Source organism: Tenrec ecaudatus, chromosome 11 (genome assembly GCF_050624435.1).
Source record: "Tenrec ecaudatus isolate mTenEca1 chromosome 11, mTenEca1.hap1, whole genome shotgun sequence".
Lineage (NCBI taxonomy): Eukaryota > Metazoa > Chordata > Mammalia > Afrosoricida > Tenrecidae > Tenrec > Tenrec ecaudatus.
In genome coordinates, this window is record NC_134540.1 from 109594844 (window position 1) to 109618094 (window position 23251).

The 23251-nt window shown below is 38.3% G+C and overlaps 1 protein-coding gene across 1 annotated transcript in view; it reads left to right on the plus strand.

The window, feature by feature from the left end:
- The window catches only part of SCEL (sciellin), an 82183-nt gene extending 61621 nt beyond the window's left edge, over window positions 1-20562 (plus strand). Inside the window, exons 18-22 of the mRNA XM_075562699.1 lie at window positions 3436-3498; window positions 5442-5513; window positions 9561-9635; window positions 12819-12927; window positions 20449-20562. Of these exons, the coding sequence (XP_075418814.1) occupies window positions 3436-3498; window positions 5442-5513; window positions 9561-9635; window positions 12819-12927; window positions 20449-20562 (433 nt within the window). The remainder of the gene's footprint in view (window positions 1-3435; window positions 3499-5441; window positions 5514-9560; window positions 9636-12818; window positions 12928-20448) is intronic.
- The last annotated feature ends 2689 nt before the right edge of the window (window positions 20563-23251 follow it).

The following is a 23251-nucleotide window of genomic DNA, read 5'->3' on the forward strand; positions in this document are numbered from 1 at the left end:
ATAGATTAACCCTATAAAAATTCAAATCTATTTTACCAAACAATGTATAATATTGCCTAACGAACATAGAAAAATGCCATGAAGCTACTAATAATATGACTTATTCAATAGTTCACTGTTGTATCACTTTGGTTGAAAACTTCTTTGAAGTGTACATCATTTCTTCGGCTGGGTTCTTTAGAGAAGCAAATCCAGAGGAGAGAAAGATTGTGAAGGGGTGTTATTTCAGGAAAATGGCTGATGTAATTGTGAAGGCTGAGAAGACCCAAATCTGTGTGTCAGGTATCAGGACAGAGACGTTTCTTGACTCATGTGACCCCAGGAATGGTCAAGCCTATAAAAGGTAAGTCAGATGACTCATGACACGCTGTTGACTCATGGGACTTCAGAAACTGGCACATCTCCCAACTGACATACCACATGACAGGCCACTGTTTCACAAAGCTAAAGAAGCGGAGAAATCCTTGAATCTGGAAGTCAGATGATAGGCTGAAAGCTCAAGTTCCAAGACCTGAATGTTGGATGAGGATGAGCCAGTGGCAGGATCTACAACACAGGAGAGCCTTCGCAGAGCATATACATATGTAGATGTACATGTCCAGGTAGATAATTGTAGGGGGAAAGTTCTAGACAGAGCAGATACAATATCTGCAGAAATCAAGAATAGAACGAAACCTAATTCTATTGTGAGGGCAGGAGCAGAACTAAAATTCAGGGGGAACGTCACAGTTTCAAGCCATATGAAAAAAAGAATCATGTACAATTCAAGATTAAAGGAAGGCAAGTCATGGGTGAAATGGAGAAAAAGGTCTATAATTGGCTTTACTGATCTTTTTCTGTTTGATGCACACTTATCTAGTAGTGGATTGACCGGACTTCCTTAATCTAGGTCTTAGCTTGACATCTTCCCCTGAGACCCTTTGATTATCTTTCCTCAAAGATAAGTGATGTAGTAAGAGGTCTTTTTGAAAGGAGAAAAACAAAGGCGATTTAATTTAAGCAATTCCACAACTATTTATGCAACTTCAATGTGCAAGAACAAACCACCCTGCCATTGAGTTGATGCTGACGCATCGTGACCCTATACTTCAGGGTACAACTGCCCCAGTGGGTTCTGAGGCTAGGAAAAAGAGTAGAAAGCCCCGTCTTTCTTTGGCAGGATGACTAGTGTAGACCTTGCAGTTATCAGCTCAATGTCTAACAACGACACCACCAGGCTTCTATGTGGATGGTCATGTTAACCCCCTCCCCTCCGAAAAACAAACCAACCAACCAAAAACCTTGTTGAGTCAATTCCAATTCATGGGGACAAGTGTTATGGAGTAGAAGAACTATTCCAGAGGGTTCTCTTAGCTTTAATCTTTACTGAGGCAGATTGTCAGGCCTTTATTTTGTAATGTGTATTAACCCCTGATAATATGACCCTATATTCAAACTATAACAAAAACCACCACCTTCTTTAAAGAATGGTGTCCGATGTCCAAGGTCAACGGTAGGAAAGAATCACTCTATGAAGCAAGGTTCTAGTGCCCCACAGAGACACTTCTTGGGGATCTCCAGCTGCCAACGCTTCCACTTTGGCATTCCTGGGAAACTGAATCATAGAATGCTATGCTTCTCTATTTGGTTTGATTACATTATCCCCGAGTATGTATGCAGCATTATTTAAAATGTTAAAGGCAGGATCATTTAATGTTTAGGTAATGAAGATAGTAGAGTGGTCTCTGAGGCCAAAACTGTGACTCTAGTAATGAGTTAGGGATATACAAAATGCCATATTTGGCTTTTATATTTGAAGGAGATGAGCTGGAAGATGTCTTTATGGGAGATGTCTTTATACAGTCTAGTAGTTATGTTTAGGAATTCAGTTTTAATTTTACATCATTTAGACTATAGAATCAAATGATTTTATGTCTGAGCTACTTCTGAAGCTGTGTATTTTTACAAACATGAATTGGTATTTTTCTATAATAACGTACATTAAAAAATAATATGACCTAATTTCTACATTTTCAAAAGTATGCAGATAGTATTTCAAAGCATGGCCATGAGCTGTTGTCTAATTTATAGATTTTTATCTACTACATAATGTTAAAAGAGTATTATCATTCAGTTTCAATGTACATATAAGTAAGAATATTTTATTTATATTTTGCATCCTTATTGGTAATTAATTTTCTGAGTAGGATTCTGTATCCTGGGCCATTTAAGTCAATTCAGACTCAGAGGAACCTTAAAGGACAAAGTAGAACTGTTCCTATTAAGTCAACCTATAAATTTATTTAATTCCACTATTGAAGACCACAGGCAGGTAGATCAATAGGAAGAAAAAGTAACACAGAAATAAAAATTTAAAAGTCATCCTTCAAAGCTGTGGAATCAAATAGCACTTAGTTCTATGCTGCGGCTATCAAAACTGTTACTGTATCTTCTTCAATTAAATTCAATACAATAATTTGTCATGTACTTTTCAGTTAATCCAAACTGTGACAGTTGTGCTTCCAGTTTTATTGACAGTAGCTTATTTATTCTCACCACAACCTTATGAGATTAAGTGTTATGGTCCTACTTTACTAAGCTAAATTCCAAGAAGTTGAATAACTTCCCTCAAGAAGCAGTGGGGGAGAACTGGATCTTATTCTTCTGACTCCTAAGCAAAGCTTTAGAGTTTTTCTCATTAGTTTGGAAATGCCTTTGTCATGATTCTATTGGTTCAAAGCAATCAGAGCGACACCAACTATATAAATAGCTACCCACGGCCACTGAGTTAATTTAAATATAAAAATAAGTAATACATAAATGACTTACCAGAGGGCATTGTTTCTCATGAAAGAGTGTCAAATCATTTATGCAATCCCAAATTTGAGGATCAAATCTTCCTGTTTCTCCTCCTCAAACTCTCGTTTATTTTGTGATTTGGAAGCCTACATGACGTCTCTAATTAAAAATGTAAGGATTTATTTTCTCTGGGCAGGTGCCATAAACCTCTACTCATTCACAAATTTGCTTTGGGAAGTCACTTATTCTTCCTGAGCTTCAAGCATTGCTCCACATGACTTTGTGAGATTTGCTTTTTTCAATTAATTTTTCCATAATTTAGTACGTAATGACAAAAGTTAATATTCATTAAATGTTATTTCAGTGTAAATATAAATCACTTGTTTTTATCCTTCCAAAGAAATTGTTCTTTATGTCTCTCTCTCTCTCTCAGAACACAAGGCATGATCTCATAATTGAGTTTATAGATCAAATAGCTCAAACCGTTTGAGATTTCCAATTGCCCCTATCTTTGTAGACTACCAATAATGACTTGTATTAAAAATCACCTACTGATTGTTTTTATTTTTTTAATTGGTTCATTTTCTGAAATTATTTTGTAACTAGATTTTTTTACCATTCTTTGTGTGTGTATATATTTGCTTTCTTCCCCTACAGAGACGAGGACCTGGAAATTTTAATTAAAGGAAATTCCAATATGTCTCAAAATAAGAATGGAAGGTAAGATTTCTCTAATTTGCTTGAATTCTTATAAATTCCATGTGAACTTGTATAAATTAGATATTCTTAGAAGTTTTTCTGGGGGTGGAATTGTATTACAATATTTCTCTAGAAACACCATCTAAATACAAAGAACAGTAGGATAGAGTACTGCTAAGTTAATAGGGAAGAATGATCAAATTTCTAATTCTGTTAGAATTTCTGGTGTAGCACCTGCTGTTCTGTTCTGAGTGTAAAGGGTATCACGGAAATGCACAGTTCCTGACTTTACGTGGCCGGTGAAGATGTACCTCTAGTTGCTGTGCTGTGGTAGGTTTTCAGCAGGAAGGGCCTTGGGGAATACCTTGGACACCTCGCACTAGAGAAAGGCACGGATCCACCACAGCTACAACATGAACTTTCTAATATATTGCACAAGGAAAGATTTCTAAAATGACACTGCTGACATGACAACTTACTAGAACCTATTTCAGTTACTTTCCTCCCTTGCTAGAAAGGTTTTCTATCCTAGAGTTAGGTAAAGTGGCATAATCTCAAGAGTGAGATAATGATTCTATGGAGGAGGGCATAAAATAGTATAAATGATCTGTATTTTACCTCTGAAGAATCCATTCTATCATGCCCAGGTTTATTGTATGTCAAACCATATAAATTGAGCAAAAGTTTAATAAAATGAAGACATTCTAAGTAGTCTTAATTTTCAGCGTCAAATATTTGTGTTTGCTTTTTCGAGGTAAAATGGACAAGCTGGTGGACAATTAGGCAACCAGTCACTGGAACCACTATCTATTCTTAGGAAACAAGGCACAATCTCATATACCACGGTCAATTACAAAACAAATGGCAGGAGGGCTCACCTTTAGTTTTTAAATAACATCCAATGCCACTCCCCACACCCCCGCACATCATCCCCCTTTTTTTTTGAGAAAAAGAGATTTCCAATTTGATCAAGCGTTGTTTTAAACACCTTTATAAGCAGGTGGGAAATTAACAAGATGTTCTTTGCACCTTATGCTATCTGAATCAGAAAGTATAAGCTATGTAACTAAAATGCGGGTTTGCCTTAAAAGTTTGCACGCTTGGTAAAAGGATTTTTAAAAGATAAATGATATCTTGCATTACCCTACACCCTCAAAAGGAGAGACTAGAACAAAGCATCATAAGGGTGGTAATTATACTTAGCAACAATGATTGGGAAGGAAATTCTTATAAAATTATGTTTCAAAGGACTCACTCACTTGCTGCCTTTGAGTTGATTTCAACTCATAGTGACCTACCAAACAGACCGGTTAGACACAATTTCCCCAGGCAACTAGCCACTGCCGTGGAGTAGATTCCAGCCCTCTCAAAGGCCCCATTGAACGAGTAAGGCTCTCCATTGCTATTGCTATACTATAGAAAGCAGGGATGTGACCTTAAAATAGTGTGGAAGTGACCATAGGCTTTTCAAGGCAGGCAGAAGATTGTCACTTCTTTCTCCTGCCAAGTGGTTGGTGAGCACTTTAATCACTGGGCCACCACGACTCCTTTGACCTTCTGGAGGTAGATCTGAAAAAGTCACTAAATCACAGGCCGTCATGACTATTAATTACAGTCCAGTTGTTGGTTGAGCTTTATGCAAACAATTGTCAAATAAGAAAGGGACGTCAGGGAAACAGACACTAAAATACATTACAAAATTATTCAGAGTCGTCTTTGGACTCTACAGCAGACTTCCTGAGTGACCAGTTTTCATAGTCATACCTGGGAGTAGACGATGGCAGTGAAGTTAAGAACAAAATGGGAGACATACAATAAAGCAAATTTGCAAACTGGATCGATATAATTGTAATATTTATATTTCAAAAATATAGAATATAGCATGTGTTTGCATTATCTTAGATGGCAGTCCTATGGCTTTTCTTATAGGTACAAGTCAATCTTAAAAATTGTTTTTATTGCAGCTCTCATATTGGAGCCAGTCCTGCAGGACTCAAGGATACAACTGTGTACACAAGGACATATGTGGAGAATAGGTATACGCTACTTCGAATATTGTATTTTACTTTTTATAATTTTGAAATGATCTATGCTTTAAAATATAAACTGTTATTTTTAGTTATGATTTTTACAAACCGAAAACCATTTAAAGGTATATTGAGTCCTGGGTATATAGTTCTTTATAATGCTTCCAACATTAAATAGTTGATAAATAATCACGTACGTAACATCTCAAGGTAACACGCGCACGAGTAACAGGATTGCTGTTGTTATCTACATCAAGCAGATTCCGACTTTGAGTGAGTCCATAGGACAGACTAGAAGTGTCCCGTAGTTTTTTCTAGGCTGCAGTCTGTCCAGTTTTTCTAGGCTGCAGGCTGCTCCATGGGAGAGAGACTGGCAGTATGCTTCTGTAATGATTATGGCCCTGGAAACCCGATGGTAGTTCTGGTCTCTCCTGTAGGGCCACTATGACGCAGCATCGCCTCAACAGCAATGAGTTTGCTTTATTGGTTCTTCTTAGTTACTACATTGAAACCTCTGGGAGGCAGAACTGACAAGACTGTCATGTTTTCCACCTTTGACAGGGTACTGTCACCAATCTTCAACCACTCTTTAGTGGATACTATTTGAGTTTTCCTTCTCTGACAGATTTCTACCCTTCATAGGTTTTGGCTTCCACAGGTTTTACTTAGCAAGAGTTAACTGTGAGTAAATGCAATGGAGGGCATGCAAACATGCATGGGCATAGCAAGTCATTTTTATGTCAAAGAGAAAGTATTCTAGAACCCTTTTGTGGAGAAAGGGCCTGAGGAAGTTCCAGGAAATTCACAATAATATTTTTTACAAGATGAACAAAAATCTAGAAAGGGCTCCTCAAACCCATGTGTAATTTCCTTTGTAAAATACAACCTTAACATTGATTTGTTTTTTCTTAATATAATTAGCCCTTGTGTCGTGTTCAGGGATGATTCTTGCTTTCTTTTAATTAAACCGTACGTTAAAAATCTTCAGAGTAAAATTTAAAAAATCAAGTAATTACTAAGTCTGAAATTGTTGAATAGAGAAGTAGTACCAAAATAATATTACAGTGAAAGCAAGAGACCAAATATTGACAGATAGATTAAAGTGAATGTGTGTTTTGCTTTTTAAACAAGTCAGTGTCATACGAGCCAATGCCGAGCAACTGCCGTACTACAATGCATGAAAAATTGTTTTTTTAGACTTACAAATATTCCATTATCATGATAGCTCATTAAAAATGTACCGAATAAAGGAATTATAGCTTGATTTATGGACATGTCAAGCATAAAATATGCGTAAATGATTTAACTATCATTGCTATATTTTATTCTTTTAATTCTATTTTTACTATTTTTTAAAACTATAGTTTAAATGCCTCCCAAATAAAGTCATGATCATGCTGCATATAATTAGATAGAACCAAACCACTCTCCTGGGGTCAACTCTAACTCAGAGCCCCTGTAGGACTGAGTAGAACCCCCCCATCGTGTTTCCAGGGCTTTTAACTTGTATTGAAGGAGAATCTTATTCACACACAGCACTGATGGGTTTGAACCACTGATTTTCCAGTCACCAGCCAACCGCTTGAATCACTGTGCTTCCAGGTCTCTTTATTATATAGAACCAAACTTAAAACTCACTGCCATCAGTTCAATTCAGACTCGTGGTGACCCATAGGACAGGGTAGACTGGCCCCTGTAGGTTTCTGAGACTGTAGTTTCCAAGGCAAATTTGTATGCTCTTTTGGCAATCCACAGTATTTTCAATATTCTTCTCCAGTCCCATCATTTAAATGCAGATTCTTTTTCGAGGCAATTAAAAACATCTAGACATGGTTCAGGTGTACTTTAGTCCTCAGAGTGACATCTTTGTTTTCTGACACTTTAAAATTAGGTCTTTTGCAACATATTTGACCCACACAACTTATCATTTGATTTCCTGACTGCTGAAAACATAGGTATTGATTGTTAATCTAAGTAAAATAAAATTGTTCACAACTTCGAACTTTTTCTTTGTTTATCGTATGTTGAGGATTATTGTCAGCTCTATGCTGAGGTGTAATCTACACGGAAGGCTGTAGTCTGATCTTTATCCCTATCTTCTTCAAATCCTCGATTTCAGCGAGCAGGTTGTGTCAACTGCATACACTAGCTTGTTGGGGTGCCTTTCCCTAATTCTGATGCTACGCCTTTTTTCCTTTAAAAATATGTATTACTTATAAAAGATAGACATATGAGTAACACATGAGTAACAACTTAAATGTATAACTTACTAGAAATATATTTTTAAATCAGAAGTTTACAGAATACCACAAATCATATCTTTCATTCATCTGAATAGTCCAGTTTATTGGATTACTTGCTTATCATATCCCTAACTTCTACAAGAATATGATGATCATCATCTGACAGTGTAGCACAGTCCAGAAGCCTCAGGACTTGGAGTCAGATTGAACTTGAGTCCTTGGTTTTCATTGACCAGCCACATAAACTTGACGTAACGACTTAAGCTCAGCAAGCTCATTCCCCATTTGTAAAATGCAGGCAACAGCAGATGTTTTCATGCATAATTACATGCAAAGTCTTTTTTAGCCTTTGTGGGTAATTTTCTGAAGCTATTTTCTCTTCTGATTGCAGGGGATTTTAGAGGGATAGATAGATTTCTCGTTTTAAAAAGTTGTGTGTTTGTAGCATGCTCACTCACTGCATAAAATATGAGCTAGCAGTAACATATTACTAGTAACGTCCGTCGTAGGAAGCAGTGTTTCGGAAGCAATGGTGAGCAGTCAGCTAACTGCATCACGGACTTTATTTATTTCCAGAAAATAGAGAGATGTGGAAATGGGAAAGGGGGAATTTAGAAAATAGTATCTTCTTTTTGCTTTCATTTGAAATTATTCTTTATGGGATTATTTTAAGTACAAATAAAAACCTTTATATTTTTCCTCAAAATTCTCAGATTCTCTGTTTCTCCTTGTAAATGGCATAAGTTTGAGTGTGGTTCTACTCCTGGCTCTTCATATTTTATATATTTCATATGTCAGTGCATGTAGCCTTCCTTGAGTAAATAAGCGAGGTGCTCTTATTTATTTATTTACTCAGTCATTTGATTGAGTAAATTTTATTTACTCATGAGTAAATAAATCTCATGAAAATGATCACTTCTTTTCCTACTCACCCTTGTTCCTGTATTCTTTATTTTACTCTGTTAGATACTTTCATGCCTGGTGCAAATGGGGATAAAAAGGCAAAAAAAAACCCAAACCCTCAGCTTCTAACTAGAAAAATCAGAAGCTTGACTTCACCCACATATGCCTCAGAAGAAAGGCCTGATGCTCCATTTATTAAAAAGCCGTCATTAAAAATCCTGAAATTTTCACAATTCTGTTCTGAAATAGTGCAGGAGAAAGACGAAGTTTCTACTCCTGTAGAATCTTAGAGATCCACAGAGGCAGTTCTACCCCGTCCTATAGGTTCATTATGAGTCATAATTGACACAGTGATAGTGAACAACAAGGAGCCTTGGTAGCAGTAGTGGCAAAGAATCTGGGTTGCTAATCACAAGGTCAGCAGTTCAAAACCATCAGCCACTCCTCAGGAGAAAGACTAGGCTTTCAACTCCTGTAAAGAGTTACAGTCTCAGAAACCCATAGAGGTAGTTCTATCCTTCCCTATAGGGTTGTTATGAGTCAGAATTGACTCGACAGTAGCTGGTTAACTATTTATGCATATTATGTATATTAATTATATTTCATAGATATGTCAAGTGAGATGTTTGTGTACCAATATTTTTCCAGACTTAAAAACAAAAAGGAAGGAAGGAAAGAAGGAAGGAAAGATGGCTGTCTTGGCATGTAATATCAGAGTTAACGATAATGATAATGTTATAATGAATGAATATAAAGGTGTCAGAATTTGTCTTGGTTTATAGCATCATGGGGAACAATAATAATGTAACCATATGAGAGTACATATACATTTCCTCACATACATGTGGGTATATACATCAATACTTGAGAAAATAACCTGATTCTCATGCATCTATATGTTTATTTCTAGTAAAACACCAAAAGTTGTGAATGCAGAAAATAATTCTGGAAAATACATTCAAACGGTTTATTCCACTTCTGATAGGTGAGTGTGCACACGGTTTGTACATAAAAGTGTATACTCTTGCTACTCCAGTCCTTGGAGTTGGCAGCCTGGATGGTGATTGGTAAGTATGCAGCGAAGACCAACTCACGGCAACCTCTGCACCCAAGAATTTGTTTCCTGTTTTATCTCTCACTGTTACTATCACTTGATTGCTATGTCCTTTATTCTAAAGAAGGTCCTGGGTTGATAATGCAAGGTTGTAGGTTCAAACCCACTGGCTGCTGTGCTAGAGAAAGACTGTTTTTTTCCCCCCTAAAGATTTGTACTTTGAGAAAGCCTATATAGGGTGTCTATGAGTTGAAATCAACTCAATGGCAGTGGGTTATCCTAAAGGACACTTCTGTCTTTCAAAGCCGCCTCCAAGGCCCCCGCGGGTGTTGGTGGTTTCCGGATCCTCCTGCACTGCCACAGTATTAGCATTTCCACTGCACTGCATCATTGAGCTGGCTGCAGCCCGCCCGCTGCCATTTTCCAAAGCCGCTCTCTTTCCAAACAGCTTCTTGAATGTGCTGCTTCGATCCATTCTTAGTCCAAACTCAGCTCCCAGGAGCAAGGTTACAGTGAGTACTGATTTCATACTGAGCAGCAAATGATCAGGAAAGCTGGATTATATCGAGAAGAATACACTAGCAGGATTAGAGGAAGGCTTATTAACAACCTGCGATATGCACATGACACAACCTTACTGAGAGTGAGGAGGACTTGACGCACTTGCTGATGAAGGTCAAGGATGGCAGCCTTCAGTATGAATTGCAACTCAGCGTAGAGAAGGCTCAAATCCTCACAGCTGGCCCAATAAGTAACCTCATGGTAAATGGAGAAAAGGCTGGCGTTGTCCAGGATTTCTTCTTGCTCGGCTTCACAATCCATGCTCATGGAAGCAGCGGTCAAGGAGTCAAATAATGCATTGCAGTGGGAACATCTGCTTCACCTGATCGCATTAAAGTTTAAAAGGGATATAGCTTTGAAGACTAAGGTGCATCAGACACGAGCCATTGCATATTCAATTGTCACATGCATGCAAGTTAGACATCGAATAAGGAAGATGGTGGACAGCTTTTCCTAATATAATGGAATTATTGCATTGTATGGCATGTGGAACAAGTGCTAACAACAATGTAAAAAAAGCAGAAGGAAGATGGAAGAAGAATTGATGCATTTGAATTATTGTGCCAGCGAAGGAGATTGAAAGTACCATGAACTGTCAGAAGAAAAACCAAAATGTCTGGAAAAAAGTATAGGCAGAAGGCTCCTTAGAGGCAAGAATGATGAGACTTCATCACATGTAGTTGGGGCATGTTGTCAGGAGAGATCAGTCCCTGGAGAAGGACATCATGCTTGGTAAAGTAGAGGGGCAGAGAAAAAGAGGAAGGGGCTCCAGGAGATGGATTGACGTGAAGGCTGCAACCATAGGCTCAGGCATAAGGACAATTGTGAGGATTGTTCAGGACCTGCCACAAAATGTTCCTTGAGCTGTTAATTTCATTCTTATGGAGGGAAATATATCTGTTAAGTTTTGTTCCTCACGTGGCCTTTGAAATTTTTTATTAGTCATTAGTGCAAGACCCAATAATATATTAGTCTAATCAACTAGACTATTGATGTCTGGAATTGGCCTCGACCTCATGGTCTTCTCTAAGCATGCAAATCTCCTTCAAAATGCCTTTCCATTGGTTGCAGCTTAAAGACCAAATTCCTTTGTGCACAATTAGCATTCCAAATCTGGTCCTGCTGAACCAGATGGGCTAGTGCCTTCATGTGGTCATTATCTGTGGGTCTCCTGAGCACTTTGCATGGAATCCCTCTATCAGACTCCATCTCTGTTAGTACGCCTGGAGGGCCCCTTCTTCTTCAAAGTTAAACTCAGGCTGCACTTTTTCTGAGGAGCTTTTCCTAACTTTACTCCAGGGTTGGATGCTTTCTGCCTGTGCTGTGCTGTCCTAATGCTTGCTCCGCATTTATGTTAGACTTGCTATATGTTTATATAAGTATTTATATCTATATTATAATTCCAGTGGTACAATGATTATGAATTGGGCCGTTAACTGAAATCAGCAGTTTGAAACCACCAGATGCTCCTCGGGAGAAAGATGGGGCTTTCTACCCCTGTAAACAGTTACAATCTCAGAAACGCACAGGGGCAGTTCTACCTGTCTTACTGGGTCGCTGAGTTGGAAGCGATTCATTAGTAGTGAGATTTGGTATTCCCAGCCCCTAGCCTAATGCTTGTGGATGGGTGGATGGATGGATGGATGGATGGATGGATGGATGGGTCATATCGGGCACCTGCTTTCCACTCTTGAGTTGCCTACAACTTCAAAGGGAAACAGGCATATGTGTGAGTGTGTACCTATATGTATGCATATGTGGAGTCCATATGAAAATGTCTGTCAGCAAGCTATAAACAAGGCGCTATCGAGCAATGACTTAGAAAGGGGTTATTGATAAACATTGGGAAGAGGTTACTAGAGTGACTGAAAGACTAAACCCAGGTAAGATCCATGTGCTCCAATTCTTTTTCTATGAACTTTGAGTCCCTTTTAGTTTTTTTCTAAAATAAAATTTAAAACAAAAACTCTTTCCCACCATCAAATGTATAGCCCAGTTATGTTTCCTTAGAAAATTACATTTTTATTATAAACATCCTGATATTATAAGTCTGTAATGACACCAAGAGATTTATTATAGACCAGTCATGTGTGAATTTAATAACCTTCTCTTAGATGAATGTCTATTTTTTTATCTAATCATTATTTTGAGAATGAAAAGTGTATATTAATATTAAACATAATTTTTCATGCACTCTGTAAGAAGATTTATGTAAATTGATAATTTAAAAAATCCATCTTTAGTTTCAAAGGATACTTATAACTTGTTTCAATTAAGAAGCAGTGAACATCTTTGTGCAGCTCCAGTTGGACTCCCGGCTGCTGATGAATTAGTAATTTGAGTCTTGTCAAGATGTTAATTCTTTGACATCATTTTGAGATAGTTAAAGAAAATAATCTTTTTACTAGAAGAAAGTAGTCAAACATGCATTGATTTTGTACACTTTCTTAGAGTATCATCAAAGCTAATATATCACTTCCCCATGCTTTCGGGGAAATACGTCTGTCTGTCTTTTGTACAATAAAAGATTTCTTAAAATTTTTTGTCTCATAGGTCTGTCATTGAGAGAGATATGTGCACTTTCTGTAGGAAACCCTTGGGCACAGAAACTAAAATGATTTTAGATGAACTACAAATTTGCTGCCATTCCACATGCTTTAAGGTAAAGATTTGTTATTTAATTTGCTTAAATTTAAAGTTGTGCTATAATTACTGGAATAAAATTATTATTTAATGAAATACATGGGATAAAGTTCAAGTTTTCAGAAATACCATCACCTTACTTAACTATTTCTCGGATTTCTACAGTCGAAACCTCAAAGGATTCTAAATACTATTTTGGTGTTAGTCTAAGGAGTTGATTACTAGCATATTTATTTACTCTTACTCTAGAGATTTGAATATGAAAAAGATAAACATGTAGCACAGAATTGTGATAAATTACTTATTACATGAAATGTATAATGAAATCTAAAATGGGAAATAAATTATGGAGAAAAACCACTAGCAGGTCTATATATCCTGAAACTATGTAGTGTTCCTGGGCTTAACAATAGTTGAAACCCAGTTCCTGCTGTTGAGAGTATGATTAATTACAACTACTCCTCACTAATTGACTATCTCATTACCCAACATTTCATGTTTACAAAAGTACTAAAATATTTACTTTCAACCATGTTATACATTAATAACACATGTCTGGAAATGATGAATGATTAGATGCAAGCTGCTAATTACATTAGTTGTGATGACTAAAGGGAAATCGGACACAGGTGTGAGTGTACCTATGTACAGAGAGATGTATATATATATGTGTGTACATATATGTACACATAGTATCTAGAGAGACTCGTCCCGGGCGGAGAACAATATTCTTGGCAAAGCGAAGGGGCAGCGTAAACAAGGAGGTCCCTCGAACACATGGATAGACATCCTGGGTGCAACAATGGGCCCGGCGCAGGGTCATGCAGTGTTTCATTCTGTTGTGCAGAGGGCAGAACCCACTTGGTGGCACCTGGCTAAACAACAACTTCAAGTTATATGTTAAGTTGGCTGGGCAGTGCCTTGGCAGTTATGTAATGAAGTCATTTGGCAGTTATATAACCATGGGCTCATCATCAACTTTGTGATCTGATATAGTCTTAGTTCAAAACATGTAAATCAAACTCACTACCACGGGGGAATTTCTGATTCGTCAAGAGTGGGGAACATTTTCCCCCCAAGGACAAATTTGGGTATTTATAACATCATTTGTGGGCCATACAAAATATCAACTTAAAATTCTGCCTGCTATATTTGGTCCAATATTTCATTAAGTCGCCCTCATGGGAGGCTGGAACAGCTTCTCTTTGGTGAGACATGTCATGTTAGCTGAGAGTGATGATTTCTTGGCCTTTCATGGTGAGGGCTCGATGCTCCCCAGCCTGCTTTATGTCTGACAGAAGCAGACAGCTTCATCCTCCTCCATCTGAGGGACTCACGGGCTCAACCCCACGACACCACAGGGGTTTTGTTCTTGCTTTATGCTGATTTCTGAATGATGCAGCCTCTGGAATCTAACCATCTCGTTAAATGAGGAGTGGATGTATAATAATACATATAATTGTGGGTTATTGTTGCAGGGATCTGTCAGGTGGATTTAAACTCATAGTGATGTGAGTCAATGGAACTCTGGGCTGTGATCTTTACAGCAGCAGATTCTTAATTCTTTTGTCCTTGCAGGTCTTGCACGGGATCAAGTTACCAACTTTTCAGTTAACAAACACTTAACCTTTGTGCTACCAAAGTAGCTCATCTTGCACTAGTAAAGAGCTTCCTTCCCATTCTGTGATTTCATATGTACTTTCTTTTAATCTTCACAATAACATTGGTGTTGCTATCATACCTTGGGGTGTGACAAGTGAGCACTAAACAGGAATTAGAAGACTAGAATTCTAGTTCTGGCCTTGCTCTGCAACCTTGGACAATCATCTAAATTATCTAGTCATGTAGTTAAGTATGTGTTGGGTTGCTGACTGCAAGATCAGCAGTTCAAAACCACTAGCAACTCCGTGGAAGAAAGATGAGACTTTCTACTCTCGTAAAGAATTCAGTCTCAGAAACCTACAGGGGCAGTTCTACTCAGCCCTGTAGGGCCACGTCAGAGTTGTGTTGATGGCACTGAGTGGGCAGTTTCTTTATGGGGCCAGTTGACTATGTCAGTGGTTCTGTGCCCCGGTTGCACAATGTAATCACCGGAGGCAATTAGAAAGCTGAATAATGCTTGGACGTATCTCATCAAGAGTGTCAGGGATAATTCCTGAAAATTGATATTTCTCACAGTTCTATGTTGTTGGCAAGTTCAAGTTGAAGCTGAAGAAAATGAAAACAAATCCACAAGAGTAAAAAAAATGTAATCCTATTTAGAAACCATCTCAAGAATAGACAAGATACACTGAGTGACTGAACAGCAAACAAGTTTGAAATGACATCGACAACATCAAGCACGAAGAAACCAAAGTTCATTAGAAAATAGAAAAGAGTAAAAGGAATTTCAGAAAAGACTCTGAACCTTGATTTTGAACACAGAGTAGCTAAACCCAAAGGAATAAATAATGAAATTTTAAAAAGCTGCCTTTACAGGACAACTCAAGAAAAGGGCTATCATAAAATGTGCAAAGACATGGAGTTAGAAATCCAGAAGGGAAAACATGCTTGGCATTTCTCAACTGATAGAACTGAAGAAAGAATTTGAACTTGTGTCACCATATTGAAGGATTCCATGGACAAACATTGACAGACACGGGAATTAGCCAGCGAAGACAGAGGAATATACAAAGTCACTGCACCAGAAAGAATTAACCACTGTGCACCCATTTCAAGAGGCAGTGTCTGATGAAGAACGGACGGCACTGAAGACAGACGTCCACGCTGCAGTGAAGGCAATAGCAAAAACAAGAAATTCACAGATGACCAATGGACATGTTTCAACAAACTGGAACTACTCATTCATCTATGTCAAGCCATTTTGAAGACAGCCACCTGGTCAACCAACTGGAAGAGGCCCATACAAGAATTTGTGTCCATTCTAAAGAAAGGTAATCCAGCGAGAAGTAGAACTTCACGAACAATATCATTAATATCACAAGTCACTAACCTTCTGCTGAAGATAACAGTTGCAGTTGCATATTTTCAGGGGACTGCCCAAAATTCAAGCTGGATTCAGAAGAGTATGCATGGGATAAGGTATAATCTTGCTGGTGTCAGATGGATTTTGGCAGAATTTAGAAAATATCAGCAAGCTTTTTTTTCTTCTTTACTATGGAGAGACAGTCAACTGTGTGGCTCATGAAAATTATGGATAACAGTTGGAAGAACGTGAGTCACACACACTTAATCATTCTTGTGTCATAGACTAAGATGCAATCTTCTGAACATAACAAGCGGAGACCGCAGGGTTTATAATCAGTAAAAACCTGCATCAGGGTTGAATCCTTCCACTCTAAGTGTGCTGGGCAAATAATCCAAGATGTTAGGCTATATGAAGAAGAACATAGCGTGATAATTGAAAGAAGCCTTATTAATAATGTGTGATATGCAGATGACACAATATGGCATGCTGAAAGTGAATAGGACTTGAAGTGCTTATTGATGAAGATTAACATTGACTACACTTCCATATTAAAACAAGCAAACAAACAAATAACTCATAAAATGACCTTTAAGCAACATAAATGGAGAAATGATTAGATTGTTAAAGATTTTGTTTCATTGGATCCTTAGTCAACACTCCTGGAAAGAGCAGTCAATAAATAAAGATATTATATTGGGAAAATCTGCTGCAAAAGATCTTGTTCATGTGTTAAAAGGAACCGAGTTCCTTTAAGAACTAAAGTACACCTGCCCTTCTTCTATGCATGTGGAGCCCTGGTGGCATAATGCACTTAGTTCCTACCTATAAATTCAGCACTTTGACCACACCAGGTACCTCCCAGGAAAAACACGAGGCTGTCCACTTACATAAAGACTTAAATTCTCGAAAAGCTCAAAGGGCAGCTCTACTCCATCCCTAGCATCGCTGGCAGTTGGAATTAACTCCATGGAAATGATTTGGGGTTTGTCACATGTGTGTGAAAGCTAAGCCATGAATGAGAAGTAGCAAAGTAGAATTGTTGTGAGGTGTCATCGAGCAGACTGACCCATAGCGACCCTATGCACAACTGCCAGGTCCTGTGCCAGCCTCATCATCGTCCCCTTGCCTAAACCCATTGTTGGAGCCCCTGTGCCAATTCATCTTGTGGAGGGCTTCCTCTTTTCCGCTGCCCCTCTACTTTACACCAGGCGTGATGTCCAAAGTCGGCCCATGCTTGCCTCCCAAGGGCACTCTTGCTGCACTTCCTCCAAGACCGATTTGTCTATCCCTTCCGCAGTCCATGGTCCTTTAAATATTATTCTTCAGCACCACAATGTCTTTGGTCTTCCTTAGTCTATGTACACATTTCACATGCATATGAAGCAATGAGGTGGCTTGAGTCAGATGTACCTTAGTCCTCAAAACAACACCCTTTTTAAAAAAGTAAAGCAGTCTTGTGCAGCAGATTTGCCCAGTGCTATGCATTGTTTGATCTATTGATGGCTGCTCTCGTGAGCATGGATTATGGAGCCAGGCAAGAAGAAATCCTTGCCAACATCAGCCTTTTCTCCATTCATCATGATGTTACCTATTGGGCCAGTTGTGAGGATTTGGGCCTTCTCTACATTGAGTTGCAATTCATACTGAAAGCTGCAATTCTTTATCAGCAAGTGTTTCAAGTCCTCCTCACTTTCAGCAGGCAAGTTGGTGTCTTCTGCTTATCACAGCTTGTTAATAAGCCTTCCTCCAATCTGGGTGCCACATTCTTCTTCATATAAGTTAACGTCTCCGCTGATTTGCTCAGCATACAGACTAAGTATGGTGAGAAGACCCAACCTGGACAAGTTGGGTACAACTTGGGTACAAGTTCCTCATCAGCACATTGAAGTGTTGTGGAATTCCCATTCTTAAGATTATCCGAGGTTTATTATGATCCACACAGTCAAATACCTTGGCATGGTCAATAATACACAAGTAAACATCTTTCTGATCTTCTCGGGGTTGAGCCAAAATCCATCTGACATCAGCAATGGTATCCCTTGTTCCAGATCCTCTTCTGGATCCAGCCTGAACCTCTGACAGGTCCCTGTCAATGTGCTACTTTAAACACTGCTGGATGATCTTCAGCAAAATTTAGCTTGCACGAGAAATGGATGGTATTGTTTTATAGTTCGAGCATTTTGTTGGGGCCCAAGTGGCTGTCTTCCAAATTTCCTGGCATAGACAAGTGCTTCCAGTGCTTCATCAGCTTTTTGAAACAAAAGTAGAATTAGTACCATTGGGTTACGGTGTTGGTAAAGACTATGGAATATGCCACAAATTTCCAGAAACACTAACAAATCTATCGTGGGAGAAGTATAGCCTGCTCCTCAGAAGCAAGGAGGGGTTGTCTCCCATACCTGGATCTGTGATCGGGAGGTCCATCTGAGGATCAGGATATCAAGAGGGGGAAGTGGAAGACCCTCCACGAGCTGAACTGTTACAGCAGTGGAAACTGTATCTCAGACATAGCCATTGTGATGATGGTACAGGACTGAGCAATGTTCACTTCCATGGGGCACAGGGTCATGGCATATTTTGTCAGGTGCCATCAAGTCCATTTCTACTCATAGTGGCGGTGACACTCGGAAGGGGCATAGAGTGGCAGAATAGGGTTTCTTGGGCTGTAATCTTTAGGTGTAGTGTTTACCCATCAGGCTGCGATCTGCAAGGTCGGCAGGTCAAACCACCAGCAGTTTTGTGGGAGAAAGACTGGGCTTTCTACTCCCCTAAACAACTACGGTCTTGGGATCCCACAGGGCGTTTCTGAGAGTCATCATTGCCTGGATGGCAGTGAGCAATCTTAATGAAAGCACATTGCCAGGCGTTTTTTCCAGTGGGGTTGATAAGGTGCATTTGAACACCAACATCACTGTTAACTATTGACTGTCCCTGGGTCTCCTTAGCACTCCATAGAAAAACCCAATATGCTGCCAGTCTGATGCCCAGTTGCTTAAATCCATGAGTCCTTGCCAGTGCTCACATTCTGTGACTGATTTCAATTATCTCGCATAGTCATGAAGGTATGATCATTTGTCAGCTGATTGCTTTTTCTCTGATTTGCTTCAAGCAGTGACACATAATAATATAAAATATGATGACTCGCCGTGGGACAAGAGATCCAAATTTGCATGAAATTCAAAATGTAAACATGTAAAGTTATAGATATATATGCTATAGAAAATATATACATAAAAAGGGACTTTAAAAGTTCATGGAAAATTCCATTATCTCTTAATTCCATTTTTCTATGAAGTTTTGAAGCCCATGTAGATTTTTACTTATATTCATATATGTACTTTTATAGTTTAAGATATAGATACATTTATTTTTAAATATATAACCATGTATATATTTGAGGTACACATATAAGCATACATAAACATAAAATTTATATATGGGCATAAGTATATATATTTATTTAAATGTATGTGTGTATACATGACAAAAAAGACAGTCATTGTATGACTCCACTTACATAAAACCTCTGAGCTAGTGGGAGGGGTAGGAAGACACTGAGTTTCTGTTCAGGGTGATGAAATTATTTGCAAACAGAGAACCATGATGGTTGAACAACATGGTGAATATAATTAGCCCCTGAATTTAAAAGGGTAGAAATGGCAAATGTTTTGGTATATATTTTACCACAATAAAATGTTCAAACATTATTCAGTGAACAGTTTTTAAAAAGGAAGTTATCCTGATGATCACTTTTGGTAAGTTGGAAATATTTTATATATTTTATTTGGGGGGATTCATTTCCAATTTTAATTTAATTATGAAGTATTATCAAGTGAAAAATTAAAAATCCCCACACTCCTAGAAAAACCTTGATTATTCTGTAGCCATGAATTGGAATACTACCAGACTAATTCGAATATGTCAAACTTATCGATAATTTGCTTCGGTGAACACACCTCTAAAAGTCACCAAACTGTAGACCACACTTAACAGTGAGCTCGTGTAGACATGCACACGTGCCTAAGGCACAAGTCCACACCTTACTGCTTCTTCCACCAACGCAATCCGGAAGAAGCATGAACCCCCGGATCTTTATAAGATAAACAGTTTGATTTGCTCAACGAGGCAAGTGGTACCTAGACAACTCTTACTCATATACATACAAAATGTTTAAAAAGCTCTAGCATTTTGTTTCAGACATTGATTTTGTTTCAGGTTTTGTTTGAGATATTACTTCAGCTATTGAGAGAAAAAGAGTAAGACATTGGCACAAGCAACTTTGGAAATTGAAATATATTGTAAGATAAGCTAAATATTTAAACACAGGTGGCCGATATGCCCATAAACGTACCTCCATGGTAGGGAGCTGGCGTGAGACTTTACTGGAGAAGCTAAGAATGCAGAATATAGACAAGGACATTTTCCCTTTCCTGAGACGGCGCTCCAGACTACATCGCAGGGTGATGGGGGGCTGCGCTGAACCAATGGAAAGAGCCTTCTCCCCGTGCTCCTGTAAGATTCTGTGTTTATCATCGAATGGAAACTTCACATATTGCTTTGGGTTTATTTTAGTGTGAAATATGCAAGCAGCCTTTGGAAAACCTAAAAGCCGGTGACAGTATTTGGATTTATAGACAGACAATACACTGTGAACCTTGCTACTCTCAAGTTATGGGTACGTGTTAAGTTGCGTAAGTAACTATAACTTTTGCTAACATCGACAAACGATAGGTGCTGTTCGATGAAATGTGCTTCAATGAAATAAAAATACTCAGGACCGTTGGTAAAAATGTATAGCTACATTTCATGTCTGCACGAGTTTATTCCAACCAAACCAGATTTAAATTCTAAACAAGTCTCTGTGATCAGTGGCCGGCTGCAGACAAGGTTTCACAGTAGTACACTTGTGTTAAACTCTCAATGGTGTGTTTTTTTAAAAAAAGGTTCAGTCTAAACAGCGAAGGTCCCAAAGGCTTTCCTCGATCCACATCATTAAGGTGGACTTTACGTGGAGAAAGAAGCTTCCCCTGAGCCATAGGCTGAGAGCCTTTCCCCCGAGGCAGGAATCTTCTTGCATGACCTCGGACAGTGTGCTATTGCTGTTCATGAGGGTTTTCCCGAATCTGGCAACATTTTCGTTTTATCCTAAAGGTTTTAGTGGCGAATTCTTCTCACGTGGACAGCCTCTCCACTCCAATTGTCAGTGTTCTTAAACCTTCTTTACGAGGAGCACCCCCACCATTTGTTTCATCAGCTTTATTTTCAAATACCTGCAGGGCCACCCCACTGCAGATTTCAGCACTGTGAGAGGGCCTCTATTCATTCTTCTGGGACAGCACGGCTGTCCTAGGATAATTGTATTGGGAAACCCTCTCCCATCTGCTTTAAGCCCTGATCGCACTCCTTCAGTCAAAACTGGAAAATGCTCTTAAAAGAATGCATGCACCCATGTTCTAGCAGGTTGTGGGGTCAACTGCATGAAGCCTAATTATATTCCTGTTTTGCCTTTTATTTTCTGTTTTCCACAGTTCTTCTGTTCAGCTTTCTTTCTAATTCAGTAGCCTTATCATGCTTCAATATTATATCAAGGGTCTTCCTGGGCATCGTGGCAGCTCTAACATGTGGTCTTCTGAAGAAGCCCATGATCAGGCCTTGGAAGTGTTGTCGCCAAAAGATTCCCAAGCCTTTTTGTCTCCCTCCCTGCCTAGGTGCACTCATAGGCGCGGCCTTTCTTATATATGGGAAATCTGGCCTGTAAACTATGACAGGACTATCAGGCACACGTCATGTGTGTCGGGGGAGCTAGCACCTTAACTACATAGAAATGCCATAATGATGAACGTAGAAGTGGAAGGAACAAGAGGAAAACCTAGTGTGCACTACAGTCCCTTGATAAGTGATTATTTCTTGGGCTTGTTTTTATACTGAATTTCTTTATCTAACCATTATTCTCTTTAACATTTTCAGCAAAGTGGATTCCGTAATTCTGGTGCCTGATATCAAGGTGACAAGCATCCCTTATGGAGTCAAATGTTCAAAATGTTTCTTTTCAAAATCTGTACCTAGAGGAGATTTTTGCTCATATGAAATGAAGACATCTGATACTGCACAAATGATCGGGTGCACTTTCTGAGGCCATGTGTGGGAAGGGATGATGGAGTCCAGGGCTGGAGTTAGATAAAAAGTTCACGTGGTCCCAGTTACTGTAGTTAAAGCTGTTGTGTCTCTAGCTGCCATTCTTTCCCGGGACTGCATCCATTCTGTATTTACACTGTATTTACAACCAAGTTGCTTGTCTTGTTGTCTTTCTTTATAAGAATTTGGATTCATCGACATTATTGATATCTTAGAAAACTGCCAAGGAAGCGAGATATGTTTCCTGTCGATATAAAGAGACATGTTGATAGTTCTCCTCTAATAAAGCTCGGGAGAGAGATGATTAAACATAATGTTGTATGAATCTCAGATAATCATGTAAACTTTCTGAATCTATAACAGAAGGGGCATTGAACAAAAATATTTGAACTATCCCTTTCAGTTCCCCAAATTCTCCAATTTTCAAGTAAACTTTAGTTTGCTCTCTAAAATCATAAATGCATGTGTATTTGTTAAGCATATTGAACAAGATGGAAAACCTACATTTTAACTTTAGTGTCACCTTTTTGTTTATCAAACATAAAATTTTTATAGATTGCCTTTTTAAAACAGAAGGAAAAGGACTTCTTGTTTAATAGAAAAATGCATATGGCATGTATGATTCATCTATTATGAGTTGTTAAATTTTCTTTGCATGTATTTCAAGATCTGGGTATATCAATGACCAATGAGAAAGTAGGGTTATGGCCTACAAAAGCATTTTCTTTAGCATGCTCCATATACTCATATTACATAATACTTTTATGGGAGGCTTATAAAAATAAAATGAATTGTAAACTACAGAGAATTTTTTGTGGAGTATCTATAAAGATCACTCACTGACAGTGATTTTTGCAAATTATTTTGATCATATTTCTGTGCTATGCTGGTCACCTGATTTGTTTAAGTGCTCAAGTAATAGATCTTTATTTTTAAGGGGATATAGCCTAAGGCAGTTAAGATTCAATAATTATATGCAAGGAAGTACTATTATTAAAATTGGTAAAATGGACTCAAATTATTTTATATATTCATAGGAACTGCTTTCAATGGGAGGAGTATGGAACATCAGGCAGAGATAGAATTAGAGAGAAGTTGTAAAGCATTGTGAAAAAGTGAGATAAACTAGTGAGATTTTAGAAATTTGCCATACATTTTCCAAGTAATCATAAAATCATATTATTATTCTGTATAAGAATTTCAAGCATCTATTCCTCTAAAAGACTGTTCCACAGAGTGT